Below are 24,880 nucleotides of genomic sequence, written 5' to 3'. Positions count from 1 at the left end.
GGTCTTCATCCAATCTCACTTCCGTCGGGATATGTTTTGGCTATTTAACTCTCCTAATGTTCGGTATTTTAGTGACTTCAACCGCCTCAAAATCGATAGGACAAAATATCATCTAACCCTAACGTACTTCTTCCTTATAGTGTTTAGCTTTTTAGTGACCTCAGCCACCTCACCACCCGTCGGAAGAAATTTCATCAACTTCTTCCTTTTAGTGTTCAGCTTTTCAGTGACCTCCGCCACCTCATTATTCGTCGAAAGAAATTTCATCTATTTCTTCCTTTTAGTGTTCAGCTTTTTAGAGACTTCAACCACCTCATTTTTCGTCGGAAGAAATTTCATCCACTCCTTCCTTTTAGTGTTCAGATTATTAGTGACTTCAACCACCTCATTATTCGTCGGAAGAAATTTCATCCATTTCTTCCTTTTAGTGTTCAGCTTTTTAGTGACTTCAACCACCTCATTATTCGTCGGAAGAAATTTCATCAACTTCTTCCTTTTAGTGTTCAGCTTTTTAGTGACTTCAACCACCTCATTATTCGTGGGAATAAATTTCATCCACTTCTTCCTTTTAGTGTTCAGCCTTTTAGTGTTTTTTAATTTTTCTCCTTTGGGAACACTTCAACTTCCGTTTTTCCTCCACTTCATCCGTTTCTTCCTTCAGCCTTTTAGTGTTGTCCACATTTTGACGACTGCCAACAAAACACATGGAAAATTTACAGCAAATTCGCGAAAATTCTTGGATATGTGCGCCACCCTGCGGATGTCATGATCAGTAAAATCAATCCATCTACATCCTCGAGATGGTGCCAATGAGCACTATTTTCACCAAATTTTATTGTATTGAGCAACGTTGACTCAACGTTATCCATTAGACTTAGTTCGTTTAGCTGTGATATATCAGGATATTGGAATTACTAAAACAACAATGTCTTCAAGATGGATGGCTGTTTTACAACAGAGGCAAAGAGATCTTGAGAAAGTGAGTTCGATATAAAATAAGTTTATGGGCTAGCTTGCTCTTTCTCTGTTTTTTTTGCAGTCAGGAATGCAATAGCATTGTTTTCTTACGGTACGGTACTTTCTTTCAAGTCAACCTTCCAAACTTTAACTTTCCGGGATAAATATGTGATTATTTTTTTTCCATCTCCTTACTGTTCACTTCTTTTTGTGAATTCAGTATTCAATTTGGCAAAGTCATTAATGTACATTTATAGTCTATGGCAGCGGTTTCACTGGTGGGTAGCAAAAGGAATCTTAGTGGGTCGTGGAAAGATGTAGAAAGCTTTGATTAATTATACTGGTTATTAGGATCGGTGACGACTCGAATACATAAATCTTCAAAAAAACAAAAGAAGTTAAATTGAAATATTCTAATCTGTGAAAGTTTCCTTTTACCAATCTTCTCAAAGGAACAAAAATTTGCTACACAAAAAATGACCATGTGGCTTTTTTACGCATAGTAGTTTTGTACACTGTACAGCACTTCTTATCGTGTTTCCCCAAAATTTAGACGGGATGGTGTGGCCAAATTTTTTTTCTTTGTCTAGTTTTGGATTGGATTTCTATGTTATACCGGTATATCTTGGATTTCTCGGCGCGGCGGTGTGGCTCAACGGGCTAAGCGTTAGGAATACGCTCGCCACCGCACATCTAACTACTCTGCGTGGGTTCGCAGGTTCGAATCCCATGCAGGGATGGTTATGTGCGAGAGGATTGCTGGACTCCTCGCCGTCGTTGGGTGGTTCACGTAACCGCTGGTCGGTTATGGCTTCCTCCACCACCAAGTCCATGCTTCCGAAAACAAACAATACAGTAAAACTAATCCCATACCCGACTTGGAATGGTAACCGGACGAGAGGCCGTGGTTCGCCATATGGATAAGCCGTCTTATCGACTTTCCTCTCCCCCTGGATAAATAAGTAAATCCTATCCTATCTCACTTTTACCATTTCTAATTTTATTATATCTGTGTGATTGCATATGTACAATATGTATGTGATTTAATTTGATATTTCAGGTGAATGAACAGGTACCACTTCTTTTGGCAAGACCTTTTAACCGGTTCCATTTATTTTATTGCCTTGTAAATAAACTGTTTTCATTCATAGTTTTTCATATCGAGTTTTGAGCTTTTGGTCCAGTAACCAAGTCTATTATCTGTAACCCACTCAGAAAAGTAATTGCCCACCTCTGTTTCAGACCAATGCAACATGTCAAAAATGCCTACAAAAAGGTCATTGGACATACGAGTGTAAAAACAAAAGAAAATATGTTGAAAGAACGTCAAGAACTAAAGAATTGAATAAATCTATCAAAGAAAATAAAAAGAAAGAATTGAGAAAGGTATGCATTTTAACCCAATTCTGAAACGGGTGTCGAAGGGTTCCATTTCGTTTGGGGGCGATGGTTTCGTTTCGTCATAACTCCCATTTAAAATATAAAAAAAAGCATTCTTCTGTATCTTATATTTAACCGCTCTTTAGACCCTCGAGACCATTTAGAACCCATGTCTTTCGGCCTCAGCCGAACCTGCTGACTGCGACCCAGTCATGACTAAGGCAGCATAGGTAACAAGATTTACGTTGAACTTTTCAAAAATGAGATTTAGTCTTCATGTTTTTCAAGTCTCAATCTCTGAAACAACCTTGTCCTTATCAAGCTTTACCATTGCTGTCTATACCTTTAAGAATTAACCCTTTCAACACTTTTAGACGAAACAGAAGCGAAGAAGGAAGAATTCTACGGGATCTTCATCCACTAGTAGCAGTAGTAGTTCATCTTCGAGTTCCTCAAGTAGCAGCGATTCCTCCTCATCAAGCTCAGATTCTAGCTCTTCATCATCGAGTGATTCAGAGAATGAAGGAGGTAAGTTTTTTTAAATTTTTACGAGTTGGTGACACCCTCCCACTCTGAGCAAGGCTTCGCACCTGTAGCTAGAGTTAGGGATGGGCAATGTAGAATAATTTACTATTCTTGAACATTCTAGAGCAGTTGTACTCAACCGCCGGATTCTGTAATCAATACTCAATAGGCCTATAATTTAGCGAGGTTTGATAGTAAAATTGAGGCAAACAAACAGCAAAGTTCATTCAAAAGAAATCTAGCGGTGAACACCAAGTTAGTGGTGTTGACAAGACAGAGGAAGAGACTGCTACTTCAACTTTACATCATGCCCCGAAACGATCTTGCAGCAATGTTGATATGGATCACACAGAAACAAGCAAAAAACAAAAGGGAGACTTTATTAGGCAGTATGATGAGAAGTATTTGGAGCTAGGTTTCACTATTGCTTTCAGCGGCGAAAAAGTACTGTCCTGTTACTGTTGGTTGAATAATTATTTGTTCCATATGAATGAACTTCATGGTGGAGAAAGCCGTATCCGACCAGAACCAAATTTCAGAATCTAAGCTTTATTGCCAAAAACAAATCGAATCAAAAATTTGATTGTGATAAAAGACGTCATAATTTTGTAACCAAAACATACCCAACATAAAGTCCCCTCACACATTCAATTTTGTTATGAAGTTAGTTCTCAATATATCTTAACCAGGTTTGTTGTTCAATTATTCAAGTATTTTTACTTCATTAATACATCTGTGAGGGCCAAAACAATATATGGTATCATTGAATTACCTTTGCAATTTTAAAAAATTGGCTTCTTATTGTATACCCCTGAGTATTTGTAATCAAAATAAGAAAATTTCATTTCGGAGCTAGCCCCCGAGTCAAATTTTTTTACGTTTTACAGACTCAGTTAAAATTATTTTTCATGTCTATTTTTGGCAGATCCAGACAAATCCTCATCTGGAACTGAAGATTCCTCCCCTGACAGTTCATCAGATGATGATAATGCAAAAGTAAAAATTGCTGTCTCACCAAAAGATGAAAAAGCGAAAAATAAGAAAGCCGAGTCATCATCTTCAAGTTCAAGCTCATCTTCAGACAGCGACTGAATAAATTTGAACGATCTTGAGAAAAAAATTTGAGACACGTCTTGCACACGATGGCGCCAAAGAAGGGTGTCCAACTTCAAGTGTCTTTCAGGGGGAGAGGAAAGCCTATATGTGGCTTTATCATATTTTTTTATATTAAAAAACTATTGCTTATCTTCAGACAGCGACTGAACAAATTTGAACGATTTCAAAAAAGTTTGGAATGTGTCTTGCACACGATGGCGCTAAAAAGAGTGTACCAGTGCTTCAGGCATCTCTCTGGAGGAGAGGGGAGCCCCAAATGCGGCTTCACCAGTCTTTATATCATGAATTTATTGGTTCTTTTTACTTTTTATTATTTGTAATTCATGTATTAAATATTGTTCTTATTGAAATATCAAGAGATGATTCATTGGACGAAGTAGGAAATGATTCGTTCTAAAAGTCACATAAAACTGACATTTCTGACACATGGATAATGCTATTGCCCATATGTAACCTACCCAGATCAGGCATATCTATGTACTGTTGGATCTCATCTCTAGAGTAAGAGCGTTATCTTCTGCAGAACAAAATACTCTTTCGAACAAGTGGTCTTTCGCCCCAATGCTCCATGAAGTGGAAAAGCCTTGATTTTAGTGAACAGTTTTTTAATTATTAGCTTCATTTTGTCATTAATGCACTCACTACAAATGCGCAGCGCTTAAAATGAATGGGCAGTTTCGGTATCACGCTGCCGCTATACATCCACACTTGATTGCGGGCCTCAACTATCAGTGAAGATCATGCGTTTGTTATGGATGGCAATCAAGAAAACACATCCAATACTGAGACAACATCTCTACCTTTGCGGGGAAGAGAGAAGTCAATATGACTGATATAATGCATGTTCAAAGCTGTTTACCTCTTATTATTTCTATTTCATTTAACAAACTTTGTTTTTAATAAAATAATAATTCATTTTCCTGGAAAGTGTCGCAATGAATAGGACCTGAATTGTTGTTCTCAAAATGAAAGGTGTTATGTTATGAAAAAATAGCCCACAACTTCACAAAATGCACAGACTTGGAAATAATACGGTCCCAACCTGACGAACTAAAAACATCTATGACGAAAGGATGAACCCACATACGGTGAAAAAGAGGTAAACCATTTCAAGAAGAACTGAAGAGCGCTCCCATAGATGGCGGAAACCGGAACGTAGTATTTGTACCAGTTTAGGGTTAGGCCATAATTTTATTTCAATTTTCTTTATTCTATTTGTATTACTAGGACTCCCGTAGTATTTGTCTCGATTGGTAAGTTAGGTTCAAGCAGAGGTTTCAGTGTTAAATACTATGTTGCAGTTCCCGAATTGGAAGCGGATTGTTCTCTTCATCAATACATTTTTGATATAATATATGACGAACAATAAATTTGAATAGAGGATTTTTATATTTATTCGAGGAAAAAGGGAAGTTGATGAGACCTGTTATTTGCTTTGGATATATGGACTTGATTCTTCAGACAATGAGCGCGTCAACACCAGTTATAATCCAAGAAAGTACAATAACCCACGAGGGGCGGTGCTTAATACTCATGAGGGAGGCTTATGCATTTTACAGCTTAATGAAAGGTTTCCAAAACTGAGTCCAAAGAGAAAAGCTTTCACTAGGCACCATACTTGATGACTACATGAGGATAGGATTTACATAATTATCATTGAGGAGGGGGAAGCTGATTAGATGGCTTAATCATATGGCAAACCGCGAATCTCGTCTGGTTTCCAGTCCATGTCGATGGGATTAGTTAGCCAGTCCTTTGTTTTCGGAAGCATGGACTTAGTGGTGGAGGAAGCCGTAACCGACCAGCGGTTACGTGAACCACCCCACAGCGGCTAATAGTCCAGCAATCCTTACCAATGAGATCGCTATGTAAAGTCCTACGTCCTCCCTGGCCCCCCTGGCAAATGAAGAGTATTTGAATCAGAATAAAATTATTTCATTTGAAAGATTCATTAAAACAAAGTTCAACACATAAGCAATAAAACACAAGATACTGAAAAGTTGGACAAGCAGAATTTGAAGAGGGACACAAAGGAGGATGCCAGATTTTGAAAACCAATTATTTTGTAACAGTTAAAGAAAAAGAAACAGTTTCCTAATCATCAAAAAATCATAGGATAAAACATTTTCACAAACGAAAACACAGTCACACTAATAAGTAACATTTAGAATCTGGGATAAATTCCGGTATCAAATACTATTTTTCATACTTATACATAGATAAGAAAACATATTAATCAGCCATGCAAAATGGCAACTAAACAATATCGAAAATAAATCAGCTCCATCAAGATTTGATCTTTAGTGCGAGAATATGCAAGCAATTTTTGTATTATTAGGTTTTATTTTAGCTTTTGTGGGGCGCGAACAATTTGGCTGTGCCAATTGGGTAGTGATAAAAAATGTCGGCTAACAACACTTTACCATAAATGGACAGAATTTGATAATAATTGTATCACAGTGAGGCTGCTAAGATTTTGTATCAGTTGCTGCCAGTCATGCTTGAATGCTTTTACAGTTTAGTTTTATTATTTCATGTACAAGAAAACAAGGTCTGTAAGTGGCAAACTGTTTGAGATAGCAACCAGACGTCTTACGTTTAAGAACATGTACAATAAATAAGAATAAACATAAAATAAATACAGTGCTGGAACACTTAGAACATAAATACAATACACACTTGATCATTTCAGTACAATAAACTAAAACAAATAAAAATGGATGTGCAGTCTGCGAAGTTATTTAGTGATACCAGAACAAACGAAGACCAAATAAATTACCACTTTGAAAGTATGAATTTGTAAATATATGAAATGAAAAATGAACTTTCAGATTGTCTCACCGCGGAATGCTGTTCAAAAACAGAATTGAAATGCACTAATTTGCAAATTAAAATAACACAATGCCATGACTCTGTGAACATGTAAGTGGCAGAATAATTGAAGGTATTATAACAGTGATCCAATTCTGCTAATTTAGTAACATTACAGTACAGTTGAATTTGATGATTTTTTCAAATTACCACAAAGAGATCGAATCTATTCACTCGTAGGGAAATACATTTCTATGCGAAATTGAAAAAGAATCGAAAAGCACGTTAGTGGCTGCATGAAATAAAATTCAAAACCAGAACATGGAGAGTTGAATAGGGGTGTGCAACCTTTAATACAAGAGAGACAGATACAAATAACTGGGTGAAACCACGACCGCACTTTCATTTAACATAGGATTTTTAGTAGTTGCAGACAACAAACTTTGATTAATGATCTTATGACATGAATTGTCCGCTTCACACAAGCGAGCTGTTAGGTATAGTAACGTCATAACATGCTGGTAACATATCAGATTGGACTAAATTGAAAACTCGTTTTGCGGGCCGCATACCATTCAGAATTGGCACTTCTTCGCGGGCTGCACAATTTTTTTTTGTTGGACGCATTTGACCTTGGCCCACAGGTTCCACCACCTTGGAATAGGGGTTCCCAAACCAGAGATCGCGACCCCAAATTGTGTCGAAGTGATAGGTAGGGTCGCAAACAGATCATGGGGCCGATGAGGTCGCTGAGGTATGTTGGAGGATGGATACACAAATCATCTAAGACTTGACAAACTGTGTTGAATTTAGCAGTATAAAACCATGGCTTACTGTAAAGCAGGCCCATGGGCATCGCTCTATGCTTATCCTATAGAAAATGTAGGTGCTTATTGTGACATCACTGTTTGGTTTTAGCTTATTTTACTTAATACCACCACATGACCAAACTCAAAAGTCCAGTGAAAGAAGTTCTTCTAAATTCCATGAAAAATATATATATGTATATATATCGACTTGGGGTCGCACTGGACAGTTTGAAAGTTGTGTTTGGGGTCGTCCTGAAAAAAGCTTGGGAACCGCTGGAATAGACCAATAAAATATTCTTAATAATGTATTTGAAATAGGAAATTTGTTTTTAAACATCCTTAATCACACTTTTATGTCCCACATTCACACTTTTCTCTTTGAACAAGGCCCTTTAGTAGCATCCACTGATATCAACGACATGTAAGAAGTTATAATTAATCTTGGAACAAGGCAGCTTTCAAGTCCTCAACAACAACAAACTTCTCCCTTATTTGGGGATTTGGAGTTTCAGCATTTAGCACGGTATCATAAAGCATACTATTGCCAGTGCTCCCATGAGAATCATTTGAAGAGTGAAGAAAACTGTCTTTGGGAGCACTGGAACTCCTTTTATGAGTTTCGTTTATACTACCATTCGTGGTGAGGACAGTTTTATCGTACGTGGCGTCGTATGATCGTCGAATTGAACTGCAATCCGCAGGGTCTCCTTTATCGAACTTTGGTGGCGACGGTTTTAAACCACTAGGTGGTGAATTCTTCATTTTATGGTGAAATCGACGAATGTTTCTTTGGTGTTCGGTCTTTGATGTTGAGGTTATTCTTCTCTCATGATGATGTGGTAACCTTGTATTGTACAGGTAAGGTAATTAATTCTAGTTTCCAAAATTTTTTTAGGTAACTAACGGTTATTGTAAAAGCCACTTTACTGAAGCCATAAGGACTTCTGTAATTATCCCATGGTTTCCCAGGGAGGATTTTAAAAGTTTATGCAGAGGAAATTTTACTTTTTTCGCATGGTAGAATTGCTAGTAATTTTTACTTATTTAGCAATATCGTATATTTTGAAATAAGGAGTACCATTTACATGTGCCGCAAGTAAATGTTTCGTTAAAGAATAAATAACAAATGTAAATGAAGTTTTTGGGCATAGTGGGGGGGGTGACGAGCTAAAAATTACGCCAAGGAAGGAATGTGTTCATAAAGTTGGGAATCGTTACAATGAAAATAACTTCATGTTGATATGTATGTCTATTTGTCCTAAAATGTAATGGCTTCTGCATAATAAATAAACATTATAACAGAAGAATATGCCGACCAGCAACTAAAACTTTGGGTAAATTATCAAGGGCATGAAGCACTTGTAGGTGAATTCAATTTGATAGTATGTTTTGGGCGCTCCAGAAGTATGTCAACCAATATGGACGTGACCAAGTTTGTTTGCTATTTTACATCAAGTTGTATAATGGGACTGAAAGCTATGGGCAGGGGTATATTCACTTGTCTAACACAGACAGTCCACGAACTCGTAATAGAACTAAAATAGAGAAAATCAGGGGCTCCCGAAGTATGCGAACCAACATGGCGGACCTCGGAATGTAATATGTGTACTAGGTTAGGGTTAGGCCATAATTTTAGGTATAAATACTACGGGAAGCTCTTGGCTAGTCTTCGAACTGATAATAGGACTAAAATAAGGAAAATTGGAAAAAAATTATCGCCTAACCCTAACCTGTTACGTTCCGATGTCCGCCATCTTGGTTCGCATACTTCGGGAGCACCGAAAATCAGAATAAAATTATGGCCTAACCCTAACTTTGTACACACACTATGGGAGTACCATGTTTTAAGTTGAGATAAATATGAAACTATAAAAGACACTAGTTAAGTCGGATTCGTTTTAAAACTGATGATGCATGCCTGTAAACGGTAATAACATGTTGAAAGGTGTGATATCGCAGATATGTTCCGATTTTGTTGTGTGTTAGATAAGATAGAATATAAAACCACGGCCCCTTGTGCGGTTACCAATCCATATCAGGTACGGTTAGAGTTAATCAGTAATTAATTTCATAATCATGGACTTGATAGTAAAGGAAGCTGGAAACTATCACGATGAGAAATCCAGTAATTCTCTCGCACATTCATATCTCCTACAAGATTCAAACTTGCACACCTGCATAGAGTAATCAGGGATGCGATGACAAGTATTTTCCTTATAATTAGCACAATATGCCAGCTGTCAGTAGTGTCAAAGTCACCAGTAAGTTTTATAGTTTTAGAAAATAATGTTTGATGTTAAGTTTCTTCATCTACGTGTTAATAATTGTTAGTGAGAATAGACTGAAAGCAGAATGATTCTGAACTCAAAACAGACTGTTCTAGTTCAGGTTTATGAAGATGTCAAGTGGTGTACTACTTAGGTGTTTATGATGTTAGTACAAATAGACTCAAACCAGAAAAGTGCAAGACTCAACACAGACTTGTTATATAGATCATTCTCTATTGCGAGTAACGTTAAAAATAAACTCAGAACTGAACACAAAATCAGGCAAAAATAATCAAAAAACCGAAAAAAACTTCACAGCACGGATAACAATAGCAAGCAGGTAATCATGCAATTATAAAATCTCCACTCAGGAACAAAAACGTGAAAAATATGATTATTAAAGATTTCGAAAGCACCACTGAGATGTATGTACGACAAATTGCCCCATAAACATACAAATTTTACCTCAGAAAAAATGCACTCAAAAAGGAGACTACGAGCCCCCACTGAGATAATAATAGCAAAATATTGTGAGAATAATATGATAGATTCACTCATAAACAGATTTTGGTATACTTGACCCACTATGTATCAAAATTTTATTACGGGCCCTATTATTATATTATACTTAACAATTTTTCTGAAAAAACCTTACATTTTTATCACCAATGAAAGCCTAAAAACCAGAGTCCAGCAAAATTTTGTTTTTGGCTCATGTAGACACCAATGCCTACCTAGCATAACCAACATCATAATTTTCTAATTATTAAAAACAAAGTAACATATTTATTGGCTAGTCTAAGCGCCATAAAGATTATATATAAGTTATATTAGTATATACATAGTATCTGGCATATATGATTACAGGTTTTGCACACTAAATATGACTGATTTACACTGTGTGGTAATAAATTCCTGTTCTAAATAAGCCGAAAACTTCAATGTGCTTTGTCTTAATGCTCTAAGGAGCGTTTCAAGCTATGAAAACTTACTACCGTAGATGCTCGTTTTACCGCCCGATCTTGATTAAGGGCCCGTTTGAATAGCTGCCCGTATGAACACAACATAAAAATAAATAAGGGCCCGTGCTTGAATACCCGCCCGATGTAAAAGATGATCTTCCAGTGGTAGATAACAATAGGAAATAAAAACGCTTTTGTCACAACGCTGTTGAATTTTGAGCGCCGGTGTCGCGACGCCCAAGTGCGTCGTTTCAATATTGATAGGGCGTCGCAAAACTTTTCTTCTTTTGCATATTTGTACCTGCGGTGCGTAGAAAAAGTCAAAATTTTCGTTATTCTCGTTTAAATCATACTTGATAACTGGAAATAACAATATATTAATTATTGTAACGATCGAAAATAACAAGCGCCCGTGCTTGAATAAGGGCCCGGTTAGTGAGTTGGTTGAAAAAAATATGGGCCCGGGCTACAAAACGAGTAAATACGGTATGTATGATGAGGAATTATTGTAACGATCGAAAATAACAAGCGCCCGTGCTTGAATAAGGGCCCGGTTAGTGAGTTGGTTGAAAAAAATATGGGCCCGGGCTACAAAACGAGCAAATACGGTATGTATGATGAGGAATTTATTTTTTTGGTGCTCCTGAAGTATGCGCACCAAGATGTCGCATAGCCTGAAGCCTAACCTGAGTTCAGGTTGTGCGCCATCTTGGTGCGCATACTTCAGGAGGTCCATTTTTTTACATTTCAAAAGGGGGGGGGGGACGACCCCTTGCCCTCAACTCTGGCTACCCCCCTGGTTAAGATCTACTATATTTCAGGCGACCCAGTTTGAAGTTGCGACCCACTGCTGTACATGAGTGAATTATGATTGCGAAGATATTCAAAAGGAATACTAAGATGGGTAAGTAATAGCGTGAAATGTTTTCGATTGTAATCCAGATTGTGATGGTTTTGACCAGATCTGATTGGGTGGATCCATATGAAACTTGTCAGCTGAAACCAGTTCTGGCCTGTTTGATCCAGTTTCTGACCTAATTCTAATTAAGTCAGAGATTTTAATATCGGATGCTTCTAGCCCAGGGTTGTCCAAATCCAGGCCCGCGGGCCACATGTGGCCCGCCGCTTCATTATATGTGGCCCGCGTGACGTTCGGAGAGTAATCAGAAAATCGCATTTCGCGTTGTTTCGTAACAAAATAATTCAAAAAAATCTTTCGACATATTGTTACATCACTCATGTCACTGAATTGACTAGTGTTATGGCTTGCTGGGGCAACTAGCGAAGTTGAATGATGTGCTTGGCAGTCTAAATTATTATCTGGCTTTCTATCTTTTTGGTCAGGAATATATGCTAACAATACAGGCATCATAGAAAACTAAAAGTCGAATGCGGATTCTATTTGCCAGGGATGGCTATGCCTGATAACTATGTGTTCGCACAATAAAAGCGTTTGTTTTGTGTTGCACCGTTTACCTATTTTGGCACAATTGTGGCCCGCGAACAATGCAAAAAAAAAATATTTTGGCCCGCGGAGCAGACAACCCTGGACCACCCTGTTCTAGCCTATAGCCATGTTCAAATCCAATGTGAAACCAACTTTTAAGTCTTGAATAACTGACTACTGTTATGAATACATTGAAAAAAAAAATTTGGGATCTCTTGAAGTATGCGCACCAAGATGGCGCACAACCTGAACTCAGGTTGTATACTATGTTAGGGTTCAGGTTGTCCGACATCTTGGTGCACATATTTCAGGAGTATCCAAAATTTGAATATAAAATATATGCTAAATAGGTTTATGTTCAACATTTTTACAGAGTTCAATAAAAATAATTTAACACAAAATTCATACAGATTTATTGTCATAAGGATGATTGGTTTACTCCGATTAAAGTAATTTAAGTTTTTTCCCAGAGCTGGGTCAATTCTGCCAAAAAACTATTACTGGATGATTGTAAGTTTGGTTGAATATGACCACTAATAGAAGAATATTGAGAGTTTGAGCGAAATTTCAATAAGTTTTTATTTGAAAATATTACAAAGAAATAGGTGCTACATAGTTTGTAACAATATTCCCCCAAAGTATTTCAAAGTGAAAAATATGTTTTTCTCATTTTCTCAAAGCAGATTTTCCAAGTTCTGCCATCAGAAAAGCCTTTGATAGATCAAAAAAGTTTATGCCTTCAAAACCAAAGTTAGTGGAAAAGATTCAGCATGTTTCGCTAGCACTTGAGTCATCTTCAGCGATAGATCCATAGCTTTGATCAGCCATTGTTAATTTCTCCAGCAAAGAAGGACTGCAATGGGCGGTTGAAACTGGTTCTGGCCTGCTTGATCCAAATTGTGTCGGGTTTGACCAGATCTGATTGGATGGATCCATTTGTAACTGGTTGGTAGAAACCAGTTCTGGCATGTTTGCTCCAGTTTGTGGTTGGCTGGACCCGGTCTGATTGAATGGATTCGCTTGAAACTTGCTGGAACTGGTTTGAGCCAGTTCTGAGTACTTCTGTCTTGCTGAAACAGGTTTCGACTTGTTGGTGTCAGCATGAAGCCGTTGAGACTGGTTCCAACTGGCTGAAACTGGCCTTTGCATACCCAAATCGCCTTGAGGCTGGTTTTGGATTGGTTGGCTTGACTTTGGTCTCTGGTTGCCTTCAGCCTGAATTAATGGCTGGCTTGTGACTTTCACCGTTGGTTTGAAGATTCCTTGTCTGGAATTTGACCAACTATCATACATTTCTGGCTGGTATTGCTTGCCATCAAAATTATACCCTTGGTATTGATTTAAACTCCCCTTTGTGGTGGCTGAACTTGTATTTTCTTTGGCAGTGTTCGTTATGGTCAATCCCTCAAAGCTTCTTTTCAAATCATAACGGCTTGGTTTTGGCTTCAAATGGCTTGGGGTTGGCTCCTTTTGGCTTGAAGTTGGACCAGTTGGATTGCAATTGGCTGACAAAGATAACAGAGCAGACTTATGTCTTTCTGCGGCTCGAGTCAAAACTGGAGAGTCGTAAGAAGAGGATCTTGGCTTGACATAATCCGTATTTAAGATTTCATTCCCTGGGAAAGATCTTGTTCGTTGATGTGTGACGTCATTCGAAAGAGCAGGGCTCGAAGCGGAATCAATTTTTGGTCGACATTCAGTGTTTGAAGTCACCCGTGCTGATGGAAATATCGAACTCTGACCCCCGCTTTCAACGTCATGGTCCAAATAGTATCGAAGACTTAAAGCTGAATCACTGTTTGAAAGCAACTGTGGATTTGCTTTGTCATTGTTGTTTGCGTCACGCTCTTTACGCTTCGGCGATCCAGAAATTATATTTCTCACGAAACTACGAAATCCAAATTTTTTCTGTTTCGCGGTTTCCACCTCGTATTTATCATTCTCCAAATCGTAACGGAAAGTTTTTTCATCCATGGATTTACTCGAGTATAATCGACGCTTCTGTGGAGAGGAATAAATAAAATGGCTGCCAGGTTCCGGTAATTTTTGACTGATTTGAAACTCATTTGTGAAGAATGGCACGTTTTCAATTCCCTTTTTCGATACTGAGTGATTACTGCGTTCTTTAGGAGCGTTTCTCTGGCTTCTACGTGGAGATCCGTTTCTTAAACTTCGTTCTGCATCAAAGTAATCCGATTCCGTCGATTTCTGATCGTTAGATTGACTATCAAAACTTCCCTCTGCGCTCACATATTCTGGGCTTGGCGGAATTTCGTTCTGAGCCACCGGTTTCACTTTAGATTGTATTTTGACCTTAAACGATCCAGGGTTTGACCTTGAAGAAATATTTTGTTGTTGGTTTGCACCTCGAGACATCGAGTGGTGAAATTCCATAGCTCCACTAGAGCGAGGACAAATATTTGAATCCATGCTATTGTGATGCAACAAACACAAACATGCAACACATAGTGACAACACAAAGAAAGAAAAAAAGAGATTGTTAGTTAGTTGGAAAGAGAAGTTGGAAAGAGACTAAAACTAAAAGATATGTGAGATGCATGCATTTTATGAAATCACAGAGAATCTACCTCCCCCCGCCCCATTTTGCAAAATAAATCAATTTTGTCAGAATAAAGTGTTGCAATTTCTAATAAGATAGCGTTGATTTTCACATAAATAGTTTTATCTGCCATAATTGAGCTGTTTTTGCCACTGTTGAAAAGTATTCTCAACTTTCCATGTTATTATACGAAGGCAAAGACACATCATGCAAGTATCTGGTTATCTAATGTTCAGGTATATATGTCTGAACCTAACATACATTAGTTGCTATTCTAAGAAGAAAGTGCCATGTGGATGCGATGTGACAACATATTAGTTTACCATTAAGAGCTTATTTTTCCTACCCAGTAAAAATTAACCATTGTATGTATATTAAGAAAAAGAGTTGTAATTAAAAAAACTCTTGTTTCTAAAGTGTATTTCCTCTTTCCATAATACTGAAAAAAGCCTTACATAAAAAGAAGAGTTGTAACCTAAAAAGTTCAAATCTTAGGGTATTTCCCCTCCCTATAATACTGTAAAAGGCCATATATAAAGTTGTAAGCTAAATAAAATTTTCTATTCCAGGGTATTTCCCCAATACTGAAAAATGGAGTTTTGAACCAAAAATTGCAATCCTGAAGGGTATTTCCCCTCCTTATACCACTAAAAATTTAAAATCTAATTACTCACTTTCCAGTGTTTCCTGTCTCTTCATTTTCCTTATCACTTCCGTAATAAACCAATCCCAAGCTTCGATATAATTCCGCAGTACTAGGTGGAGGTATAGAGTTTGTTGTGTTGGGGGTACTTTTTGTTCTGTGGGGGTTGGTTGTGGCAGTTTTCTGATTGTTCTCTGGAGTGCGAGTTTGCCATGACGGATCAGGAGATCTAAAAATAACGAGGGATTATTTGCTTAGTCACGGCTGTTAAATCCGAACTGCTGTTTAGCATTGTCGGATCAAATCGGATTCATATTTTCAAATTTCCGAAGTCCGGAGTTGAATTCACCAAATCATAAATCAAACTTCGAACCTTCAATGGTGATGAAAAAGTCAAAATTATCTTGCAAAATTCAAAAATAATTTGCTACTCAGAGTGGGAGCACACCAACCTGCCTATGTTGCATATTGTCAGGTGAGTTATAATGATTAGATGAATGAAGTCTGCTTAATGTCTGGGTAAATTGATAAAATCTATTTCTTGCTTGAGAAATTTATCCCTAAGGGTAAATACTACCCCAATCGAGGACCTCATGCTGTGTTGTTTTTCAGCTAAATTCCCCCCCCCCCCCCAATCCCAAACAAGAGCATTACAGCATCAGTTCTCAAACAAGGGGCCATGGGCCATGCCCAATTGTTTGAACATAATGGGATTTGAAATCTAACAATCAAAAAAACGCTACAAATACTACGCTAATGGTAAACAGGAGGCCATGAGAACTAAAAATCTCCGTAAGAAGGATCACAAGCCATAAAAGGTTGGAAACCACTGCATTACAGTATTCTTGCAGCAAGTTCATAAGAGAAGTTTTCAAGTATACGCAAATCCAATTTAGAGTAAACCACCTACGTACCTATGTTGCATATTATCAGGTGAGAATGAGTTATGATGACTTGATGAATGCAATCTGCTTAGTGTCTGAGTAATATTATTTGGAGAGTTTTGCATATGTTGCTGACTTTGGTAACTCTTGGATTGTTGTTGGTCATTTCCCTGAAAAATAGGCTTGATAATCAACAAAGCGTGTCTAGACAGAATAATATGACTGTAATACACATTTGAAAGTGCTGCAATTTTTCACAAGTGGTCATTTGCCTGGGAAGAGGGTACAAATCAGTCAAACATTACTAGCCAGAATAATATAACCTTAATAGACATATGAAACTGCTGCCATTTTAACAAGTGGTCACTCCCCTGTAAAAGAATAGGTGTAATAATCACTGATGCATGTATTTTCGGAATAATATGGCATTAATGTATGAAAGCGTCTCTATTTTGAGGTGATGAGCATGAGATTTAAATCAAAACATTTTATCCGGGCCACAGGTACCTGATTTTTTTGTACAACGACATATTTTTTAGGCTAGTTTTAACATATTTTGGGTGAAAAAGTAAATTTAAAGACCTTTAAAGATCTATCTGGGCTTATAGATGGCCTTGCTTGATACGGCTGTTGCCTTGTTGACTTGATATAGTGAGAAGACGTCTCTTTGCCTCGAAGATTTGGATGTGGAGCAGTAGAAGGACGATTGTCTGTTAAAAATAAAAAGAAATACCAAAGATGTTCAATTATCGGATGAAGATGAATAATGCATGTGTAACTCTCAATATATTCCTGAAAACATAGTTATGCCCAATTTCACCAGTATTTCGGTATTTCGATGTAATCGCTCATGTGTTATTACACTGGATAAGTTTTCGTAGTACAAACGAGACAGATTTAGGATTGCGTAAAAATATTCGATTATTCGGTGCAGCGAGAAAAACATACTGTTCAAATTTGGGCGGCCCTAATCCTCACTCATCTAAAATTTGAAAACTTCAGTTGGAAAAAGAGAATTAGAATTAATTGTTTTTGAAAGAGCGTATGTAGAATTGTCAATTATAAAATAAAAAAGCAAAAATTGAAACATATCAAAAACTTGGAGGAATAAAACTGAATAATAATAGTTGTGCCCACACTAAAAACTTCTTCCATTTTTAGAATTAAAAATTTAGAAACCATTACGCCACTAATTGCAGAGAAAAGTAATTTTTACACAACCAACGTGAACAACTTTTCATATACGACGCTTATTTAATTACACATTTCGTTATAAACAAACAGTCACTGCTTCAATTCAAGTTCGAAAAATGAAAACGTCACAAGCCTCTGAAAGGTGTCAGTTGTAGGAAATTTTGTTGGAGCCATTTGTTTTTCTCAATTTCAAATGATTGTCTTTGTTCATCCAACTGAAGTAATGCTTCTGCATAAAGTTGTCTCTCCTGGAAAGGTAATAAATGGTTACAAACCATGGCCAAGCACCATGTATGTACATAGTGTGAGAAATTTAAAGAACTGCTCCGTGGGCCTCTGGGTGGCCAGTTTAAAGAACCCTGCTCTCAGGATTGGTCGTCAAGGTCATAGATTGGAAGTCAAGGTCATAGATTCCATGTCAACAAGAAGGTGCTAATTTCCAGAACTTCTCAGCCTGAGCAACTATTACATTCATTATCTAAAGCTGTGGTATGCAACCTGCGGGCTGGGGGCCAAATGCGGCCCACAAAGTAAAATTGGGGGCTTCCGAAGTATGCGAACCAAGATGGCGGACATCGGAACGTAACATGGGTAACAGGTTAGGGTTAGACGATAATTTTTTTCCAATTTTCCTCATTTCAGTCCTATTATCAATTCGAAGACTAGCCAAGAGCCTCCCGTAGTATTTATACCTAAAATTATGGCCCAACCCTAACCTAGTACACATATTACATTCCGATGTCAGCCATCTTGGTTCGCATACTTCCGGAGCCCCTAAAACTGTGCAGCCCCCTGAGAAAACAGCTAACTTGTGTCGCATGTCATAAGATCCACATACAAAATTTTTTGTGCCTGCAACTGCTGATAAGTCTATGAAAAATAAAGGTCGAGCCCCAGTTTCATCTAGTTTTCATCCAATTCACTATATAAATATACTACCTTATCAAATGCTTGTTTCTGTTGGTTAAAAACATTCTTTTCTTTCTCAAAATCAGCTTTTTCTTCAAGAAAATAACAATCTTCAGGAATAGGACGATCTGAACTTTCACCTGTAACAGGAAGGAAGACAATATACAGAACAAGTTGGATGAAGTGCAATGGTTTCCAAGCTCTCATTATCTGCGACCATCAAAGACCTCGCCATATTCATCAGCCAAGATAAATAATAAAATCCAACAAATGAAACAAAGAATGCATGCATCACAGTGAATCCCTTTGTGACCCCTTGTGAACCGCAAATAGGGTAACAAGGGCTCACTTATAACAAACACTGCCTAGATTAGGGCTTTTCACAAACTGGGGGTCGCGACCCTGCATGGGGACGCAACAAATTTTGGGGGGCGCAAAAAGAACACCAATTTAACACAAAGTACTATATCTATTGTACCTCTTTAGGCCTTCAATTTAAAACACAATTATTAGAAATCTTGCAAAACATAAATCTAACAAAATCTCACAAGATAAGACAAGACATAGGATCAGAGAAGCGGCACGCTTGCATAAAAATGCCGACCTTGGTCGTATGACCCAAGAAGCGGCGCGCTTCTCGAAACAGGGGTCGGATAAAAATTAAATATTTTCAATGTGGTCGCGATCTAAAAAGTTTGGGAAATCCTGGCCTAGGTAATGACAAAAGGCACCCTTGGCAAAGAAATATCGGCAATAAAAAGATTAACCTAGCCTACCTTCCCCTGTTGTCAGATAATCAATTAGTTCTTGTTGTTGTTGAACCAAATCATCATACTCATTTTCTGTGTAGTTTTCTTCTGAAAAATAGTGTTAGATTCATAAGAAGAAGTACTTCTCAACCAGGTTTCCAGGTTAGTCCTTAGTCCTTTTCATTCTTAAACATGGCCAGCTGTAGAATACGAGAATGTCGGTCAGAGACCGAAGACTTTTCGACCGATACTAATTATAATGGACATAATTCATCCAAAATCAATAGGCTTCTGGTACGACATATGATGAATGCACATGCAAAATCTGGAGCAGATTCAATCTCGCTTTCGTGAGATATCGCGTGCATCTAACAGACAGACAGACAAACAAACAGACAGACAAATACCTATCAACATACTTACCGATTAAAATCGATAAGTAATAACCTATACTTCATGTTTAAAATATTAATATATGGTATTCGGGTCTCCCGAAGTATGCAAACCAAGATGGCGGACATCGGAATGTAATACGTGTACAGGTTAGGGTTAGGCCATAATTTTAGGTATAGATACTACGGGAGGCTCTTGGCTAGTCTTCGAACTGATAATAGTACTAAAATGAGGAAAATTGGAAAAAAAATTATCGCCTAACCCTAACCTGTTACCCATGTTACGTTCCGATGTCCGCCATCTTGGTTCGCATACTTCGGGAGCACCATGTATTCAGTATTCTAATTGTATGCTTACTCTAGTTGAGGACTTGGGAACTTAGAGATGTTGAGAGGGCTTTCTTTATTTTCAGGAAACTTTGTACATATTCATACCCGTTATGCATAAAATGAATTAAAAAATAAACGAGAACATCGGTCGGAGACCGAAGACTTATCGATCGAAACTGCAATTTCGATTCATGACTCTATAGTGACACTGCGTGTCCCATCACTAATTAATTAATAACTCGCTAATTATACGACATAATTCATCTAAAATCAATAGGCTTCTGGTCCGAGATATGATGAATGCACATGCAAAATTTGGAGCAGATTCAACCTCGCATTCGCGAGATATCGCATTCATCTAACAGACACACACACAGACATACAGACAAATACCTATCAATATACTTACCGATCTTAAGATCGATAAGTAACAACATATTAGTCTTGAAATTTACTCACTATTAGACTGTGGAGCTTTATCAGCGTTCCTAGTTTTCCTAATTTCTTTTTTCAGCGCTCTCCATTTATTCCTGATGCTCTTCTCAATGTCTTCTTTGACTAGATCATACGGCATCTCGAACATTCCATCCGACATCGGCTCAGACACGTCAGAAGTTTCAGACTACAGAATTTAAGAATTGGATTCCGGAGTTACACACTGCGAAACTTACCATAAATCATCACATAAAAGCCCGATTTAAAACTCAAAAAAAAAAAATGATAACATAACTCTGACTCGGAAATGATATTGTTTATGCTAACTTAATCCCAACAGCTACAACTCGAAACATACTCCTCTACTTATGCAGGCGAAGGATAAAGTAGCAAGAATAACTGTGATTATCGCGATAATAATTCAATAGTATTGCAACACTAACACAAAATCATTTCCATAACATAATACAAAAAAATGCTTTTTTTACATTTCAAATGGGGAAGTTTCAACAGGTTCGGCCCTTAACCCCCCCCCCCCAAAAAAGACTACATCCTTGACCCTGTGTGACATGGTTAGCATGGGGTTTGATGAACTGAGATTCCAATTCTCTAATCACTAGGCTATATCATTACTGACCATATTAGAAGCAGCACTGCTTGACCTTGAACTATCTGGTCTGTCACCTTCAGTTTGACCTTTGACACCTCCATGGTTGGATGATTCTGAAAGAAAAAAATCAAAAAATGAGTTTGTGTGCTGGATTGTCTAATAATAATACAATAGGCAAAATAGCCTCACTTGCCAACCAGAGGGAATTTCTCCCAAAGGGTGTCCAAAAGTCTTGAGATTTTTTAAAATTTATCGATATCGTATATTGTTTTGACCCTCATAAATATATTAAATGAAGTAAAAATACTTGAACAATTACTGATGGCACTCACAGAAAGGTACCTTACGCACCTGCGTTCAAGCGAAGTGCTTATGAAAGAATTAAATAAAAATCTACACTTACGGCTTTGGTCATGTACATTGTTAGTTCTCTCATTCAGAGCTGATATTAGTTCGTTCTGCATTTCTTTTAAATATTTTCTCATTCCGTCATTTTCTTTCAACAATTGTTTTTGAGAGTCTTCGTAATTTGTGATGATTAAACGATACATGTCTTGCTCATTGCTATATAAGAAGAAAAATATTAAATAAAAAGGGGAGGCTTAATTATGGCCAACATTGGTTGGGTAAAGATATCTTCAGATATAAGCCAATCTCGTATACAAGCCCTAAAAACACTCTAAAATGTGATTTAAAAAAAATGGCGCTCCCGTAGTTGGTGAGCCAAAATGGCGGACACCTGAACATAGTATGTGCACCAGATTAGGGTTAGGCCATAATTTTATTACAATTTTTCTTATTTTAGTTTATTACGAGTTCGGGGACTAGCAAATGACACCGGTATTATTTGTACCTGGAATTATGGCCTAACCCTAGCCTGTTACGCATAATACGTTCTGTGTCCGTCATCTTGGTTCACATACTACAGGAGTACCAAAAAATTTGCGTAGAAGGCGACCTTACAAATTGTAACATGCCGTACAAATGTTATTGCTGTCATAGAAATGTAAACACGCAAGCAATCACATGTATGGAAACCAATCATAGACTATTATCGCTGTCATAGCATACCAGGCCCTGCTTCCTGCATGCACGCTCTTATCGTGAGAACTTAGTTGTAGCTGTTGGAATTAAGTTGCATAATGTCATTTCGTTCGAGAGCGATCAGAGTTATGCACGTATAAGCCCCCCCCCCAGTTTGGCAACTTTTTTTTTTCAGTTTCTCACTATAACTGACATTGTACTTTTTTGTCAATCGGCATGGATTCAATGGTCAGGCTGAGTTGATTAGGGTTTGGAATTGCTTCGAATTTTCCACAGAAATAGATTTTGTATTTATTTTTAGGAGAAAGAAGGTACCTTTTCTTAGTTTTATCTGTGCTCCATTTTCCACGCTTCCCATCTGATCTTTGCAGAGAATTCAGAATTTCTATTCCAAGCATTCGTTCATGGCGTTTGTCCTGAAAAAGAAGAATGAAAAAAGAAATCAGTAGGAGCCTAGTTTTTTACTTTTCATTTTTCACAAATTTGCTCATTTTTGCAAGGTTTTTAGAATGTGTTTAGATGGAGAGTAAGAATGTTACTTTCCGCTAGTTAGTAATAACAACTAAAAATTTCTTCGTCTTTGTTTATTAATAGTTCTTATTGTGCTTTAGTTTTCATTTATCATACAAAAAAAACTTGTTCAAACTTCCAATTGTTATTACTAAAAAATCGGGCGAAACTTTTTGGATACCATGTAAATGCACCCTGACACTTTTAACAGAACTTACCATGCAAGACTATAAATAAATGTGACGCACTAAACATTAATCTGTATCGCACCAGTAGCGAATGACATTTTAATGGCGCCTATACCTTTGCTCATTTATGAGTTACTTCTGAGCAGAGCTGGTTTGACATCTTGACTCTGTTTCAGTTTTATTTTCTCAATCAGAGCTGGGCTCCGACTCCATACCCATTGAGGTTTTAAGTGTGACCACTATCATAAAATATCTGCCCAGAAGCAGTTTCGTGGAAGCGGGACTCAATAGTATGATATTAGGGTTTCAAATTTCAAAATTAAAGTTTTAAATATTTAAATTCAACTTGAGATTTTGAACTAATAATATAAATTGAAATTTGTAAAAATTAATGAGCTGAAAAGGATAGATTTTATTAGTTGTGTGACATTATAAATGTAAAAAATGATAACATTTCTGTTAGCTACAGCTTCATCTAACATGGTTAAATTGGCTCCAGCAAAATGTCAGTCCCGTGCTTCTGAGTTAGAGCATGTAATTCTCGAAATTTCAGAGTTGTAGTCGTTACAAATGGCTCTGAGTTAGATGTAAAATTTCACACAAGCTTGGACTTTTTCACTTCTGTCCATGATCATATCCTTGCTTTTGGCAAACTTGCATAGAAAGGGGAAAAGACAAAAAAGCATTCAAACCTGTAATAACTGTTGCAAACGAGATTGCAATTTCTCTATCTCTTGGACCTTTTTTTTCTTTTCGTGACGAAATTGTGAATCTCTCGCCGTCAATTCAGCAGAAAGTTTTTTAGACTTGTCCTGCTCAAGTTTAAACTTCTTTTTGAGACCTGGAAATTTCGACAAATAAAAAGCAAACTGTATTGATAATGTCAAACATCCAGCATTCAAGACTGCCCAAAGCCAAAGTCAAATTAATTGGATTCGACTATGTAATATAAGAGTTTTTCTGCACATTACCACAAATGTATTTCTGTAACATTTCGTCTGGTCGAGATCTGAATACCGTTACGTTCAAGGCCATAGTCAGTTCACATCATTGCTATGAAATGGTCACTGTTACAGAATGTTATGCAGCAAGACTTGAATAACTTAGAGCAGGGTTGTGCAAGCTTTACTACAGGAGGGTCAGAAGAGAATAACTTTTTTTTAACATAGGCGGCTATCTAGTAGGCAGGCATAAAACATTTGTTATTGATTTACGACATGCGTTGTTTGCTTCGCACAAGCTAGATAATAGGGCACTATGGAGTAATAGGCATAGATGATAATGAATTGGACTCGGGTATAGGCTTTGCAATGAAAGGGACTGGAACAACCAAATTAATAACCTGTTTCACAGGATGCAAATTTTCCCTTGAGGGCCACATTGGGGTCGCAGGCTGCACACCCCTGTTAGAATACTTATAATAGGAATAATAAAATTGTCTAAATCAGGAGTGTGCAAGCTATAAACAGGGCCAGATATAAATAACTGGGTGAAGCCGCGGGCCACACTTTTATTTAAGTAATATAGGCTTTCTAACACAAAAATTTTGGAGATTGATGTTATGACATGTGTTGTTAGCTTCGCACAAGCTAACTATCAGGGAATTGTAACGTCATATGCATAGATAATAAGTAATATACTCGAGTATATGCTGTGCAACGCAAAGTGAATTACTCACACGTTCCAGATTAAACTAAATTAAAAACTCGTTTCGCCGCCGCACAATTTTTCCACATTTATCCCGTGGGCCGCAGTTTGCACACCCCTGGTCTAAATTACACAAAAACCAAAAATTCATTAAATAAAATTTTGAATGTATTCATTCTGGGCACATCTGGCTGCTTGTCCAGACCCTATTCAGGAGAAATGACAACTTAAGAAATATATTTTACTCACTTTCCATTCTTTGTGACAGCTGTAGTTGCATTAATTCTTTTGATTTTAAATCTCGATCCTTATTCGCAATGTCTTCCTAAAAATTTGAAAATAAAAATTGAATAATTCCCATAAATATCCTATTGGTATTATGTATTTTACTCAGAATAAAGGTTCAAGCAAAGAATGAGGTTTAAGGAAATATTATATTTTGAAGGGACCAAAATCTTTCGGGTACTGAATTTTTCACCCAACTGATTTCCCCCAGGATGGGGTTAGTTGG

General features: G+C 37.3%; 2 protein-coding genes across 6 annotated transcripts in view; one reads left to right on the top strand and one right to left on the bottom strand.

The window, feature by feature from the left end:
- The window catches only part of LOC120334744 (afadin- and alpha-actinin-binding protein A-like), a 165,345-nt gene that overhangs the window by 128,668 nt on the left and 11,797 nt on the right, over nucleotides 1-24,880 (bottom strand). The window contains exons 4-17 of one of the 5 annotated variants that reach the window (XR_013476223.1): nucleotides 24,619-24,694; nucleotides 23,415-23,563; nucleotides 22,340-22,440; nucleotides 21,384-21,544; nucleotides 21,008-21,093; nucleotides 20,395-20,557; nucleotides 19,241-19,321; nucleotides 18,495-18,604; nucleotides 17,689-17,803; nucleotides 16,944-17,071; nucleotides 16,392-16,531; nucleotides 15,509-15,706; nucleotides 6,730-8,442; nucleotides 5,898-6,656 (exon numbers count right to left, since the gene is read on the bottom strand). Coding sequence is in view for 3 of the 5 variants with exons in the window: in XM_039402237.2 (XP_039258171.2) it covers nucleotides 13,040-14,705; nucleotides 15,509-15,706; nucleotides 16,392-16,531; nucleotides 16,944-17,071; nucleotides 17,689-17,803; nucleotides 18,495-18,604; nucleotides 19,241-19,321; nucleotides 20,395-20,557; nucleotides 21,008-21,093; nucleotides 21,384-21,544; nucleotides 22,340-22,440; nucleotides 23,415-23,563; nucleotides 24,619-24,694 (3,174 nt within the window). In the remaining 2 variants the exon portion in view is untranslated. Of the gene's footprint in view, nucleotides 1-5,897; nucleotides 8,443-12,041; nucleotides 14,706-15,508; nucleotides 15,707-16,391; nucleotides 16,532-16,943; nucleotides 17,072-17,688; nucleotides 17,804-18,494; nucleotides 18,605-19,240; nucleotides 19,322-20,394; nucleotides 20,558-21,007; nucleotides 21,094-21,383; nucleotides 21,545-22,339; nucleotides 22,441-23,414; nucleotides 23,564-24,618; nucleotides 24,695-24,880 lie in introns of those variants that run through there. The other 4 variants (XR_013476229.1, XM_039402239.2, XM_039402237.2 and 1 more) reach the window with 4 other exon arrangements.
- On the top strand, nucleotides 820-4,905 carry LOC120334803 (uncharacterized). Its single transcript, XM_078113324.1, has 4 exons — nucleotides 820-979; nucleotides 2,200-2,343; nucleotides 2,712-2,865; nucleotides 3,788-4,905. The coding sequence occupies exons 1-4, from the start codon at nucleotides 926-928 to the stop codon at nucleotides 3,952-3,954; spliced, it is 519 nt and encodes a 172-aa protein (XP_077969450.1). The 5' UTR covers nucleotides 820-925; the 3' UTR covers nucleotides 3,955-4,905.

The sequence above is a fragment of the Styela clava genome, chromosome 1 (genome assembly GCF_964204865.1).
Source record: "Styela clava chromosome 1, kaStyClav1.hap1.2, whole genome shotgun sequence".
NCBI classification, from domain to species: Eukaryota; Metazoa; Chordata; class Ascidiacea; order Stolidobranchia; family Styelidae; genus Styela; species Styela clava.
Note: the sequence above shows the minus strand (reverse complement) of the source record. Positions and strands in the feature narration are given on the sequence as shown.